The sequence below is a fragment of the Amphiprion ocellaris genome, chromosome 13, assembly GCF_022539595.1.
Source record: "Amphiprion ocellaris isolate individual 3 ecotype Okinawa chromosome 13, ASM2253959v1, whole genome shotgun sequence".
Taxonomy (NCBI): domain Eukaryota; kingdom Metazoa; phylum Chordata; class Actinopteri; family Pomacentridae; genus Amphiprion; species Amphiprion ocellaris.
In genome coordinates this window covers 32,709,366-32,725,617 of record NC_072778.1, presented here as the reverse complement: position 1 = coordinate 32,725,617, position 16,252 = coordinate 32,709,366, and the positions used below count along the sequence as shown (strand labels likewise).

Below are 16,252 nucleotides of genomic sequence, written 5' to 3'. Positions count from 1 at the left end.
CTCCACCTGTCTGGTTTTAACGTTGTGATTGTTAGGATTTATTTTTTTAAGGTACTACTAACTGAATACTGAAATTGATATTACAAATGAGTATTACAATATTGATAATAATAGCCATTTAATGTGCAATGAATGCATGAGTTGTGCTTGACCTTTTAAAGGGAAGAGATGGAGCTAAGCTCTAACTCCAAGCTCTGATGGACACAAACAGGTCAGGCTGGAAAGTTACAGTCGCTTACAAAAAATGTTTCTTCTTCTGCACATGCACACACTAACAAAGATAGAGTTTTGGCTTTGATACACAGCACATTCCTATTTCCTTACAAGGTAACAACTAATTGTAATGAAACTGCTAACTCAAGGTTGTTTAAGGGTGGAAACCATAATAATCCTCTCTATGAAATACCACTAATGGTAAGGCTGCATCACATCTCAGCTAACAATGCAATAATACTAACTGGTAGAAAGCGGGAAACAGTTTGCAGGAGGGTTCTTTTTACAGGGTGAGGCTCCTGGGGATTGGATGAATCGTGTGCCAAGAGATATGGACATATCTGTGCACCAACTAATGGGAGAACTAAGTCTAAACCACGGTTTATCCCCACCTTTAGCCAATCACATTTCAATATTTGAATTAGATGTTTGTGTTTTCTAACCAATCACATTTCACCATACTGTATAAAACGTCCTGTTCATATCAGACTTTATCCTTTTCTGGGAGGTTGTTCCAAACAGAAAAGGTCCTTGTACAAGATTCTTTTGAGACACTGATATTTACAAAATAAACAGCTTAATTGGAGAGTAGTAGTTTGTCTTCTGTCTCAAAAAATGAACACGCTCAGCATGATTGATCAGTGTATACACTGGAGAAGCACAGGTGAAATTGCTTACATTAGAAAACTGTAAAAGCCATTTAGCTGAGCTACTTCTAGTGTTCAGTGTGGACCTTTTTCACACCACACATTTGTACGTTTAATACAGGTGTATTAATGATGGCTGCATTCCACATAAGGGCTCCTGCCGGTGTGCATGCTTGTTCACTGTCGGGACACAAAAAGGGAACTCATCCACCATTTATGTTATTTCCACCTGTGCTCTTCCTGCTGTGACAAGTCAAAATGTCCGCTGTGAAAAAGGTCTATTGTGCAATGGGCTCACTGCGGCACATCATGTCAACGATTGTTAATGAAATTTGATCTGGCTTTCTCCCTAATGACAAGTCAGTGCAAAGAGGTTTATTGTCACCCGACACTGTAGTCCTCAAGAAATCTTTTTACTGTGTAAACTGATTGTTTTGATTGTGCAGCTTCCAACTTTTCAGTTTTGACTCACTGGCTACAAGAGGCAGTTTTTTATGATTCATAGATAAGAACAGGTAAAAAACCTATGAAGTGCTGACTAGTGGAACATTTAACAGCTCAAGGGCCAAACAGAGGTGGAAGTATATTTACTCAAGTATACTTAAGTAAATATTTGAGGTACTTCACTTGAGTATTTTAATTTTATGGTTGCTTGTGGTTCCACTGCACTACACTGAGAGGGAAATATTGTACTTTCTGCTCCACTACATTTCTTCGACAGGCATTTGTAGCTAAATGATTTTTTTAAGCAATGGATGATATAACAAGCTTTATAAATAGAACACACTGGTAATGATTAAACCAGTGGTTTACAATCTTTTCAGCTTAATGTTTTACAAAGAACCGTGTGTGCTCAGAATCCAATTTAGATGTCAATGAATTGCGAACAGCTCTACCAAATATAAAATCACTACCTTTCAAGTTCTCACATGGTTTCATGTCAATAAATGTTTAAATGATTCAGTATCTCTATGACCTACACTACTGGTCAAATGCTTTAGAATGTCCGAGTTTTTTTCAGTTTTTTATTGAAATTCAAACAGTTCAATTCCAATGAATAACTTGAAATGGTACAAAGGTAAGTGATGAACTGCCAGAGGTTAAAAAAGGTAAGGTTACCCAAAACTGAAAAACCTTTGGTTCTGATTGGGAATGTAAAATGTGCATAAATAAAGACTTCTGGCTTCTGCTGAGCTAAAGTACCCTTCAGCGAGACTTTAAATCTGGCATTGCCGTGACACAAAGAGCAAAGAATCACCAAAAGCGAACTAACTCTGTGTCATCCAGGTGCAGTACATAGCCTATGGCAAAGTGTACCTCGACTCTAACCCAGACTTCCCCTTTGGTTCATCATGCAGGATTTTTGTACTCCATCCAGTAGGAGAAAGGATGGTTCCTCAGTGTGTGACATCAACTGTTAAACATGGAGGAGGAAGTGTGATGGTCTGGGGCTGTTTTGCTGGATCCAGGGTTGGTGACTTGTACAGAGTGAGAGGAACCCTGAACCAAAACGACTACCACAGCATTCTGCAGCGCCATGCAGTTCCCTCTGGTATGTTCTAGGTGGTCAGGGGTTCATCCTGCATCAAGATAATGACCCAAAACATCAGTCCAAGCTATGACAGAACTACCTTAGGAAAAAAGAACAAGATAGTGAGCTTGAAAACATGGAGTGGCAGCACAGTCTCCAGACTTAAACCCCATGGAGCAGGTTTGGGATGAACTGGACAGAAGAATGAAAGCAAAGCAACCTACAAGAACCTCACATTTATGGGAACGTCTGCTACAGAGTTGGAAGAACTTTCTGAAGAATATTTGATTTCCATTGTGGAAAGAATTCCACGAGTGTGTTCAGCTGTTATATCTGCAAAAGGTGGCTACTTTGATGAGTCAAAAGTTCTGAATATATTTTGGTTTCTAAATTGATTTTTTAAACTTCATTCATTTATTTGTTCTATACTTTCATTTCAGAGTACAGTGAGACATTAACATGAATCCTTTACAATTAAAAAAATGGTAAGATTGAGATGTTCAAAAACTTTTGACCGGTTGTGTATGTAACTACATTTTGCTGCTCATACTTATGTACATTTGTTGAAGCAGGACTTTTTATTTAGTGTTTTACTTGTCATGGAATATTTTTAAATTACTGTGGTGACACTTCCCTGTAGTAAAGGATCTGAATATTTCTTCCACCGCTGGAGCCGGATGCATTTTCTTCAGGAGTAAATACAAAACAAAATCAGCTTAAAGTGAGTATTACATTCTCCAAATCATCACAAACAGGTGTCCAGGTTGTTCCAACAATGTGCCATATCGATGTCAAAGATAATCTGGGAATTATGTTCACAACTTGTTTCTACTGCCCCCAAGTGGCTAATTTTTACAAGTTTAAGTAAAGTTTAAGTTTAAGTAATTTACTTAAGCACACAAATCAATAGCAGAAAGTACTTAAAAGTTCCAAAAGCAAAATGTAATTAGTTGAACTTTTTCATATCCCATTTGAAAGACTAATTTAATATATATAAATGCATAGTATTTACTTAACTGAGCCAATGTTGGAAATGTAAAATTTCTCTAAAAAGTACCTGAAAACTGGTGCCTGTCAGGAAATAGTAAATGACAATAATTCCACCTGAATCATGGTAAGTGGCTGAAATGTTATTATTTCCTATTACTTTATATATGACATTGCAGGGTGTATATACTACATATATTTATTTACCAGACTAACTTAAATATTCAAGTTAAAAACCTATAATATCATGCGAGTACATCTTCTACCAAATTACCAATTTAAAAATTAGGCCATTAAAAATGATATTGTATCTCTATTGTCATACCATAAAACAATGGACTGCTAGTTAATCTACTTATTTTTCAACATCACTTCCTTAAGGCCATGACAATTCCTGTAATCAACCCTCGTCAGTTTAAAGTTATTCCTCTTTTTAGTTTCACACTTGTGAAACATTTTGTAAACACATAGGGAAGGTTTTCTTTAGTTTCTTTCCCACCATCGATCGCTTGCTCATAGGGAATCTAAAGGCAGCTTCGGATTGTTGGGTTTTCTGTTCTTTGTTTAAAATTAGTAAGGTCTTTACCTTACTATGTGAAGTGCTATGAGATGACTTAGGTTTTGGATTGTTGCAATATGAATAAAATTGAACACTCTGCAGGCAGACATGTTGCAACCAAAATCCTGCACTAGCTGCCGTGTTAAAAATAGCTGAATGGATCCAGCCAGGCTCCAACAGCTACAGTAAACTGATCTATACTCCACTGTAATCTGTCTCACACACATACACACACACCATTCATTACATATATAATGCTGCAATCCACAACAAACGAAAATGACAAAGCCTCTCATAATGGCAATAAATTATTTTAATGCAAGACTCATCTAAAGCAAATTGCATCTAATGGGTAAATTGGTTTTCATACGTTTAGCAATCACAACCTCATTTTTTTTCTCACATTTTAAGTTTTATTTCCAAGGTAGATAATAAAAGTAATATTAGAATCATTTTTTCACATCAAGATAAGCAAGAAAAAAAAACAAACATTGTGGCCATCAAATGTTAACAGTAATCAAACATAAATCACTGTCGTCTTTAAAAATGCATTCCATTTATTGTCGTATGATTCTACCTGAAGACAGACATTTGCAAAAACAACTTGTGTGCAAATTAAAGGGATACATTTCAAGCATCAGCATCTTAAGAGCACCCCGTGGCTCATTAGCAGCCAGGGTCTTGGTGGCCTTTGGGTATGGTGTCCAGAAATAAGGGGGTAGTCCTTGGGCATTGTAGACAGCATAGCTGAAGGGAGGGTTAGGGAGAGCTGGAGATGGTTGAGGGGGGCAGGCAGGAGTGTTATCTTACAGAGGTAATGATCATAAAGTGCCAAAGAGCATCACGCCAGATGAGCCTGAGATCCAAGTATACTGTATGCATGCGTGTTGTGTATCTACTTTGGTGTGTGTGTCTGTTAGGTGTAGGTGCACAGTTTCAGTGTAGAGCCTGAGATTCAGGTTAAGTTTAGAAGCTCAGTTACAAGCTGCAACAGCGTAACCCTGAACAGTTTAGTCAGTCAGTGCTGAGGCCTTCACATCACGGTAGAGTGAGTGGCTCTGGGAAGAGGCTTCCATATGGGATCAAGGCTTTCATTTTTGAACGAGTACAGGACTTGTAGAGGAAATGGGAGGGTAGTTGCGAGGTTTAAGGCAGACGGGGGGAAGGGGGTGATGGGGTTCGAGGCACAGAAATGGGGGCAAGAGGGTAATGGGGGTGAACAGTTGGGGAATAGCGTTATGTCAGCATGTCCCAGAGACAGCAGCAACACAGAGCTGTCCAGCAGGCTGTCAGGCATGTGTCTCCTGTGTCGTCCCTTCTCCTGTCTTCCACCACATACACTGCAGAGAGGGAAAGAGAAGAGTTTGGGAGGGTTAACAAGATGAGAGAGAAAAGGGCAAAAGAATGGAAGATAATTTCATGAAAGCAATTAGTGATTTCTTTTCCGTAAATTGCACAAAACCAGAGATAATTCCCAGAATTATACTGTCAACTCTCCGGCAGTGAGTTCAAGTGTAACCGCGGCTGATATGATTTTCCTCTAATTACGTTCATCATGGGAGGCACATCTCCATGGTAATACCATGGCAGCCCAGAGCCATGATCAGACAGCATTACAGCTGAGTAGCATTAGCGCTGCTTAGAGGTAGATAAAATGAGATCTTTTAGGACTACATACCTCCATGCCTAAACAAGACATCTCCCTTTACTTCACATGTATTGCGGTGGCTCTATGTCACCTTTAGTCAGTGCATCTAAATTAAAATTGTGAGAGGTCTCTGCTGGACATACATGAGGTTTAACAGCTGCTCCCACCAAAGGAACAAAACACAAGTCAAACAACAGGCCTGAACGAATGCATCTCCCCTTCCTCGTGATTAATCATTTATGTGGAGGCAAACACTCATCCAGCTCTTAACAGACTATGTGGCATGTTACCAAGGTGACCTGCTCTTGGTCAGTAGACAAAGTGAAGGTAGCTCTCCATTACCATTCCGAACCATCAAAGTGAATGCTGATAGCAAAAACAACAAAGAGCTGATTAATGATTGGCCAATATTTAAAAAAATAAACAGCGCTATCAAAATGACTCAGCAAGAATCTCACAGCAGAACATTTTCCTTTGATCAAAGCAGAAGAATCTTATCTCAAGTCAGCTACAAGAGCAGTAACACCTCGGTGCCTGCTTTAAAACATCAAGGTGTTAACTACGTTCCTCACAAAAGGCTGTTCTTTTTGCATATTCATTTTGAATATTTTACAACGTGTTTTTTTGTTTCACAGCATGTGCTACAGTTTATTGGATGCTCAGTTGGGAGTTGCTACTGCATTTACACACCTTTCATCTTAAGCCTGGCTTGACTTCTCACTTTTGAATCCTTAATTGCTTATTCTGTATACCAAAAGTTGCAACATTTTCCATTCCCAGACAGAGCTGCAACGATTGCCGGTGAACTGATTAGACTCAATAACAACTACTTTAATAGAGCATTAATTAAGTTGTTTTCAAGCAAAATGCAAAATATCTTTGTTCCAGCTGTGAGGATTGTAAGGATTTTCAGAAACCTAAGCAGCTAAATGGAAGTCAGTCTCATTAGTTTTATTATTTACCTGAGCTTCTCCTACTGTGACTTATCAAATTACATCAGGGAAAATGGCCTGATAAAAAAACGGCTTAACAAACTGCTAGTATCTGCAAAGCAGGGTCACATAACCAATGAAGAAAGCTGTGGGCATTGATAGACTAATTTACAACACTAAAAGAAGGTAAAGAAGTACATATACGGTGAGCTGTTCCAGGAAAGTTTCCGAGTCTCTTTATGACAAGAGAAAACTTTTTAATTAACCTGCATTTCTTAATTCTTTCACCTCTATTTAGATGTTGCAAATTGTGATTCAAACTGGAGAAAACAGGATAATAACAGGACACGGCTTAAACTGACTGTGGTATGAGACAACAAATGCTATTTTCAGTAATCATTACATACTGAAATGTCTCCACCAGAACATTTAAAAACATAAATAACAAGTCAGCTTTACTGGTCTCCAAGCAGTAAACATGCAAACAGATTAGCTCACTAGTGGTTGTGCTGACTCAGCTTGGTCACATGACCCTCGCCATACCATTTACAGCAGTCTGTTAAGAATCTCCCAAGCTGCCCTGCAACCCTATTCCCAGTAAACAAGTCTTTCAGCAAAGCTCTTCTTCCAGTCATTCTGCTTCTAAGTAATTTTTCACACATACCAGGGCTCCAGACTACGACCAAAATGATTGCATTTGCGACCTTTTTTTTGAGTGTCCAAGTTAAAATTTCTACTGATCGCATTGTGCTAGTATGCGGTGATCATTAAGCTGTGTTGCTGTGTGTTCCTCTAAACGGCACAGGCAGCTACTTTGTTAACCACACTGTTCCACAGCACACCTACATGTGTTGTTTTTCCCGCTCTTAGAATAGAAATAGAATAGGATGGAAAACTTCATTAATCCAAGGGGAAATTTGGTTGCTACAGTAGAAAGAGTACAGTTCCTGCCAAAATACAAATAAGCAAAACTGTGTAGTAAACAAAAATAGACAATAATAAAATATAAAATGCAAAATGTCCAGAATGTACAAATGTTAAAGCATTTTATGAAAAGACTGCATGTAGAAAAAAATCACTTTGTTTCATCTGGGACAAATTTGACATTAGAAAGCCCTAGTTTAACTCTTTTCAAAGTAATTTTTGGTTACACACCTGTCTGAGCACACCACAGCTACCAAGCAGCAGCTACCGCAGCCTGCAATGTGGGGTGTCTCAGGAACTTTTGTAAATTGTAGTGTCCACTGATAAGAAAATGTTCAGCAAGTGATGTGTGTTGCATGTGACAAGTTGGGAGGTGTGACGAAATGAGAAAGCTGAACACACTGGTACTACCAGTGAAAAAGTTAGCCTGGAGCCCTGCATACATGTTGAGTGTGACCACCCACCTGTGTTTTTAGGAGCCTCCCCATACATAGGTCCAGGAGGGGGTCCACCCTGCCAGCCAAACTGTGGTTGTCCAGGGTATCCCTGATACGGAGGCTGTCCGGGGCCAGGATAAGGACCTCCAGGGCCCATTGGTCCCGCAGGGTAGTTAGGGTAAGCTGGATTAGGCTGCTCCATGTTCACAGGGTATCCCTGTGCAGGATAACCCTGAGGAGGGTAGCCCTGTTGGGCTGGGTAGCCTGGAGCAGTTGGGCCATTGCCTGGGTATGGAGGGGGCTGCTCAAAATTCATCTTTTGGTGCAACAATTACTATAAAATATAAGAAAAGACAGGAGTGATAGTGTGAGTAGTGGCACTTTTCTTGTTTGCAAGTGGACATACTGAAGACATGGATTTACACATATGCACCATGTTTATCTATGCTAGTATTAATGTTAAACGGGAAACAAATACAAAACACTGCAAGTAAGTATGACATGTTAGCAGTGAGCACATCTTGTTTCTACCCTCTATCTTCTTAACAAAGGGGAATGCATATTTGTTGTTCTTACACAGCATCTCTTCAACAGAATGGATGTCATGAAACAACCAAGTGTGAACTATATTCTAAATGATAACAGGCAGATTGACAGGATGGTCATGAAACAGAAATCAAATGTCAGTAACGAGTCACACGTGTGACACATACAGTTAATGAGTCTGTTTACACTGGCTTGTGAAATGTCTCACTGTTCCAGGACATTTTAGGGGACAAGATTGTGTAATTCACAAGTTCCATTCATGCAGAAATCCATCTTGAGCAACATGTGAAAATTTATCTGTTGTGTCATGCTGTCTGAAAGTTTTTTAGACAACAAATGTTAGTTTTACTCACATTAAAGCGCTTGTACATGTCCTAAACTGATGTACCAGCAGCTAATGTCCATATCTTATTCTCTTGTCATGTGTGGCATTGTGTCATTTGAATAAAGCTGCATTGTAAGGTGGCATTTTATAATCACTGGTCAAAGGAGTGTCTGTGTACTAGTCACACTACTTGATTATTGTCCTTTAAAGCCACACCTGACTAGGCTGTAGATCAACTCAGTGGAACAGAATTTGTCACCGGTTAAAGATTTCAAGAACTTTTTGTGCAAAATTGGGTAAATTTAGCCCCTTTCTAAACACAGCCATGAGATTTTTAACCTTTTCTCTAAGTCAGAAAAAAATACCATTTGCACACTGTCAAATGACTCAAAATAAAATAGTTTTATATATGTGTATTTAGATCTAGGCTTGAATAATTCTACCTAAAATGTCTACATTGATAGTGACTTTCGTACTACACAAACAGAAATAGAGACATTTTGAGGTTATCAAATTGTATTCTGGTTCTTTCTCAAAGACTAATCTCTAAATTTTAGCAAATCTCTCTTAACTTGCTTCATTGCTCTTTCCAACTCAGAAAATATTTCCCCTTTTCATCTCCTCACACTTCTCTTTATGCCCTGCCTTCCTATTAGTTTCCCCTTAAGATGGCTGGGTAGCCTCTAGAGTCAGGTAGGTAATGAATTCCCCTGAGTCCTGATAAAACACCATGTTTTCAGACAGGTATAAAAAAAGATCTAACTACTACCCAGGAGAGAAAAGCATACATCATATAGTATATTCTCTTAATCCCTAAACCTGTCTCCTGGCGTTTTATGCTTCTGCTCACATGGCAAATAACCACAATCTCCACGGCCACACAGGAAAGACAAGCACAGAACGATATCTGAATGTTTGCAGAGGGTGTCTTACGATTCAATGGTCAATCACAACCCACATCAAGTCCATCAGAGATAAGCACTATTATCTTACTGTTCACACACAGACTTTACAAATAGAGAAGCCAGCTCCACTGTGTGAAGGTTGAGCCTAATGAAATGAACCATAGGGAAGAGAGGAAAAGATTGCTGTGGCCATACAGGCCCGTACCAGCTGTGTTTTCACACTTAAAAGTTTGTCTCACTCAGAAACACACAAATGTTGTGTGAAACCAATATGTAAAAAAAAAATAAATCAAGAAACCATTACTTTTAAGCTGTTGTCTATACAGATACGGTTATAATTTCTAGCTCAATTTGAAAGTATCACTCACTTCTTTCTGAGGTTTAACAGGGGAAAAAACAAATGACACATATGCAAACTGACACACAGCCACATAGAAAACACAGTCATTAGTGTAGTATCTCTTATGTTATTTTTTCCACCCCAGACCTCATGAGAAGGAAGTACATTTCTCAAACACACTAATGGCTTCTGATAAAGTAGATCCGGGCCCATCACAAACCCCCATGCTAGCCTTCATCATTGGATTTGCTCATGCGGAACAACCATAACAACGGAAAGTGGGCCAGATGGAGAACAGCAACTGTGCTTGGCCTGGCAGGATTCTTCTGTCACGTTTTTTATTTACCCTGAAAACATCTAAATAGCTGTACAGCTCCTGTCTGCTCATCTTCTCCATCCACGTCCAATTTTTTGCTGTAACTGCGAGCTGAATTTTGTCAAGAGTTATAGCTCAACACACAGAAGCTAATTGCCAATTCGTGTATCTGTACTTGTTATCTGTTTTGGGGAAAATTATATTGAATTTACTGGACTCAAAGTATCTCTAATTGCCTAATAACATTTGTAACAGGTTAAATAGTGGCTCTTGGGTGTTGTAATACCTGAGGATAAGATACTAAGAACATTCCAACTAATTTCTAAATACTAGGAGACTGTTAAGATTACACAAGCCAAAGGGGAATTGTAAGTAATACAACTGTTAATGTACAAATAAGCTTCCCTGTGTGCTGTTTGTCAAACGACATTTTCACCTGGCCATTTCACCACCTGAACGTGCTCTTAAAGCTGCTGACAGATGACACAGCCTCTGTAACTATGGTTACTGTGCTCCAGGAGGAACTGAACGATCCCTGGTGATTTGCTTTTGTCACGCCTGTTGGCCAGCATGCACAATACCACAACCCTCGAACTGGCTCACCTAATGAAATGCATTCGGTTTGAATGTTTTCATTGCACCTGTCCTCTTTCTGCAATGAAATGCCAAAATGCCTGCTGAGAAAAGGTCTATTATTAGAGCTCTCTTTCTTCCTGTTAATAGTTAGGCTTCTTCTTTTGTGAAAACAGTGTTAGATTACTGACTGAAGGCTGAGAAAGGGCTTCTTTCAAAGGGACTTTACAAATAATGAGTAATCTGACACCAATAAGGACATCCACCATCAACACTCTCTGTCTAGGTGACCATACTTTTATTGTCCCCACGTAAATCTGCCCTAGACTGTGCTATCAGATTAAGTTCTGACGATAAACGATTTACAGTTACAGTTGACACGTATTAGGGCTTGCTCAGTGTGTCTTTGCTACGTGGCCATATGGCAGTTTTATGCGTGTGCTTTGTTTTTCCCCTGTTGAATGGCAGGAAGAGGTGAGTGAGCTCAGCCACTGTTTCCACAACAGTATCGTGGTGCTAATATCATATACAGACACACACATGTACAGACCACCTGAGACCTTTCTGGACCCTTTAATCCCACTGAACTAAAAACCATAGTAGATACTGACAAAGAAATAAAATGGCATAGTCAGTTCACAAACTAATGTGTTATCATGATGGCAGCATTTAACTATCTTTTACGAAAAAAACACAACTGGGTCAAAGTTATACACCTCTATAAAGACATTACTTCTGTTGACTAAGGAAGTTAAAATCTTAATTACACTTTATATTGCTTTACTGCAGCTGCAATTAAGGTATAAATGCCAAAGTTCTGATCATAAAATAAATGTACAATGAGCTGACAGGAAACTGGGACAATAAACATGAACAACCAAAATTGGTTTGTATTTGTACACTGGCCATGTACCAGTTGTGTCAGTTTCGAAGTAATATGTCTAACAAAAGTACTCCCTGTTAACACAATAGCCATTGTTAACCTCCAAATGCTAACATCCTTATAATTAAATATTTGCACAATGACCTGAGAAGATACTGGAAGAACAAATACAAGCTATTTTATTCGGCCAGGCAATGTACCTGTTTTGTCAGATTTAAAGTACTATGTCCAGCAGATGTAGAAGAGAGGGTACTAGGAAAACAAATATGAACAAAGTAATTCCAGTTTTATTCAGATAGAGATATACACTGAAAGTGTAGCAGCTTTGTCCACTTTAAAGTAGCATGTTCTGCAGAAGTATTGCCTGTTAACACAAAAAACACTCAGTTTAACCCCTGAAATGATGGCCTTCGGGGCAGAAATGAAAACAGGTTTCTACTGACTTCGTTTAAGCTGAAAGAGGTTCATTATTTTGAAACTATGTGCACACAGGCTGAGTTATCCGTGTGACAAAGCAGCTCTGTAGCCTGGCAGCAAGAGTTAACTGCCCCATGTCTAGAGACATCACGAGATAAGACTGTGAGAATATGATGACACCCCATTGGAGCCAATTAGAAAGAATCACAACAACAAGTTATCTCACACAAACACCCACTTAGAGCACACAAAAGCTAAGTGAAGACAGCTGATACAAAAATATGTATAATTCACAGTACAGAAATCTTACAAACTGAAGGGGCATTTAGCCTAACAACATAAATCTGCAATTAAGCTAGCGCTAGTTTGATGATAGCTAAATATTAGATTTTGTTAGTGGGACTAGCTTGCTAATATTAGTGCTGGTATTAATAAACATAAGAATAATTAGGTTAAGATAATAAAATAGTAGAATTATTAAACAAATAACAAAAGCTAAACCTAAAAGGCACCTGCAGGCCACAACCCAGTCCACTAACGTTCAGTTTCCCCGAACTTCACAGTGACTCTGCTCGTTATCACATAGACACAAAAGTTACGGATATGTTTGGACCACTTACCTTTAAAACGAACAGTATCCCGGCGTTTAGTAAAAAACAGCAACGTCTGCAGGGCAGGAAACTCCGTCAGTGCTCAGTGTTTGTGACTATCTTCTACCGCAATGTGCGACCCTCTACAGCAACCCAGTGCGTGTCGCGTCGTTTGCTTGGACGTGACGTCGGTTGAAGGGTACGATTCGGGGAGTGCCAGCGGGCAGCGAGCCACCTGATTGGCTGCTGAGCCGAGCGTTGCTCGCAGCGACCAATCAGATGCCACAGCGATTACCAGAGGGACGTCAGGGAAAAACAATGACTCCAGATCATTTGACTAGCTGAAAGATTAAACTACATCACCAGGCCAGTGACGACATGAAACAAGGACAGAGCGTGACTAACAAATGTTAATCATTTTCTGCTGTTACATTGTAAATTTCCCCGCTGTGGGATCAGTAAAGGTTTAATCTATCTATCTAATCTATTAATTAGTGACCCAGCACCTTACCGTCATCTTTGACTGCAGAGCTTATGTAAATTTTGACACACCTCACACACTGTTAAAAAAATTCATTTGTACATATAATACATTATAATAGGCAAATAAACTAATATTTTTGAGCTTTTTCAGGAAGTACATCATTGTGCTTTTATGCATCACATAACGGTAGACCTGTCTGGATAAAGTGCATTTCTCTTTTCCGTCCAGCAGATGCCAGGCTAGTCCCAGCCAAGTCTTCTCTAAATTTCTTCCACTGCAATAACAAAGCAATGGGTTACTGTGTTTTTATGTAAGATTATATCTTGACTAGCATGGTTTCTATTAGCTATACATGCCTCAGTGCAGAGGCTTGCTATTGACAATTACCATATAATGATACTATTTCTAACTAGTTCCTTGTCATTTTTCAACCAAAACACACCTTGCAGGGCAATAAATTTAAAATTTTATTTTAATAAGAATGTGTCATAAACATTAAGGAACTCAATGCCTATGAATGAAGCATTTGACAATTAAGGTGGGGTAAACAGTCCCAATACTATGTCTGTGTTATTGTAAAATGTTCTGTTTATGGAAGAGCCTTCTTGGTTCCTGTTATGACACCAAATGGCTCATGAGCCACTCTGCATGTGCTGAGTTTTAATTCAGCGTTAGTGTCTACAAGCTTTTTAGGTGGGCAGCGACTAGACAGATCACAGGCAGAGTGAGGCAGACATGCACACACTTCCAAACACATGCATATATACATTTTATTATGAGATCATGTACATGCATAGAATCCCGAAGCCAATGGTTGTAGAAGTACTTAATAATAAAGAAATACCCCTTTACAAGCAAACACCCTGCATTCACAATTATATTTAAGTATGATCAGCAAAATGTACTACAAGTATCAGAGATATAAGTACTTATTATGCGTTTAAGTGTTACATTAAATCTTATTAGATAATAATTACTAATGCTCCATTACAAAAGCCGATTTTTAATGTTGAGGTGGACCTAATTTACCTATATTGTAATACTGTTCTAAAACAAAATGTAATATTTTATAAGCTGATTGCATAGTTTTGTGTCTCCTATTATTGTGTTGTGTCCATAACTGTGAAAGGTAAACCCACTAACGTATATTTGCAACATGCACACTCACATGTCATGGTAGGGTGTTGGTATACGTGGTCGTGAAATATCATACTAGACTTTCCATTAGATATGACATTACTTGAGGACAGTATGAATATAGCAGTATACCAGCAGCAGCCTGCCAGTTATGACAGCTGCCATTGTCAGTGGAACTTAAAGGGAAGTGGTCCCTGTTCTGTAATACCAGACCATGTAGCAACATGTGATAAGTCTTGCACAATGAGTATGTACAATGGATGTATCAACAGACAGTGTTGTAGTGCAGTGGTGACCCTGAGAATCCTCAGAGGACCTTTGATAGATACACACTAAGCTATATTTACAGCGAGTACAAAGTTATGCACACAATATGTTGATGCAAAGTACTGGTGGTACATTAAGCAACAGCTTGGCAGCAGCTTTGAAAGGGCTGTGAGGTGTATATATCAGAGACTGCACAATAAACAGCAGAGAATTATATGCTTTAGTGAGCCAAAACATGGCAACATAGTGTAGTCTGCACTGTAATGCTGAAAATAATGTACAGTAAACAGATCAATTCAGAGGAGTAGCTCAAAATTCAGTTTGTAATTTCTGCAAACAAACCAGAACAAATCAGTAACAAAATGTATTTGATGAACCTTTTGTAATCCAAACAAAAACTGCCAGTGTCTCAGATTTATTTTCCAAGCAAACCAGTGATCTAGGTATCACAGTGTACTATTTACACAGGTACTCAACTGAAGTCACTGTACAACAATTACCTGACCTCCTGCGGTGCAAACATTAAAGTAAATGTATTGTGAAGTGAATTCTGTGTGTTCATGCAAGTGTTAAGCATATGGTTCACTTCAGCCCTGTTGCCTCCCTGTCATGATAGATGTCACCGAGCAGACTGTGTGTTTGAGTGTCTGTTTACATCGTTACCCCGGCAATTCAGTCCGAGCCTGTATCGTCGGCTTCAGCGGGACTAGCTAACAAAAATAGACCCTCATCGACTAACCCAACCCTCCAACGGGGAAACTGGAAGAGGACCAGGCAGAGAGGGAGGGGCGGAGAGATGAAAAGGGGGCATATTTGGTCTTTGGAAAAGGGCACTGGGGCAAGCTTACCAGGGTTCATTGAAACTCAAGGGGAACAGGTGACTGTCTGCGGTGTTGTTTACAAGCCGGATATACTCCAGAACAACATCTCATAGCCATTGACTGATTAGCTACGTGAATAGGTAGCATATAGCAAAACTGTCTCATTTACACAACCATGGTTGCCATTCGGATTCAATATAATGTGTGTAATGCAGCTAAAGATCACTATATCCTTAGTCTAATCTCACTACTCACATATGTGTTATTATATTTTGTCATACTCTTATAATACAAAATACAATGCAACAAAAATACACCTGTTAGCAGATAGTTTTGGCCCTAGCTCAGTGATTTATACCTTGTAAAGAAACTTGCAGACAAGTCTATGTGTCACTGTCACATGCCTTGTGATATATTCACTAGTTATGGCTCTCCCAGTCTAGCCAACGCATTGGCACTTTTACAAAATTGTTTGACACAGAATCATATATGAGTGCATAATTATAAACACACACACAACCAAAATCAGTGCAGAAGAGATTGGTATTGTGTAATTCTGGTCAGTGTTTTTTTTTGTGTGTTAATTCAGCCAAGTTTCTGTGATAAATCTAACCTTGATGTACTTTTTCCTGTACACCAAAACATTGTTTACACATGCACATCTCAGATTAGTACAAGGAATGTCTACACCAGGCTCAATGTATCGGTTAATGTGCATTAAATATAAAATAACCAACTTCTTACTGAGTGTCAGCAAGCAATAGTGCTTT

The 16,252-nt window shown here is 39.0% G+C and overlaps 1 protein-coding gene across 1 annotated transcript; it reads right to left on the bottom strand.

Moving 5' to 3' along the window:
- Positions 1-4,232: 4,232 nt before the first annotated feature.
- On the bottom strand, positions 4,233-12,963 carry LOC111583182 (cysteine-rich and transmembrane domain-containing protein 1). The gene is made up of 3 exons (XM_023292147.3): positions 12,804-12,963; positions 7,906-8,212; positions 4,233-5,277 (listed from the first exon to the last, which is right to left on the bottom strand). The coding sequence occupies exons 2-3, from the start codon at positions 8,192-8,194 to the stop codon at positions 5,174-5,176; spliced, it is 393 nt and encodes a 130-aa protein (XP_023147915.1). The 5' UTR covers positions 8,195-8,212; positions 12,804-12,963; the 3' UTR covers positions 4,233-5,173.
- Positions 12,964-16,252: the final 3,289 nt, after the last annotated feature.

Excerpts from the sequence above, each read along its gene's own strand:
- LOC111583182 (XM_023292147.3), bottom strand. The coding sequence starts at position 8,194 with ATGAATTTTGAGCAGCCCCCTCCATACCCAGGCAATGGCCCAACTGCT. Across the intron at positions 5,278-7,905 it reads GGAGGCTCCTAAAAACACAG|TGTATGTGGTGGAAGACAGG; the intron begins GTGGGTGGTCAC and ends CCCTCTCTGCAG.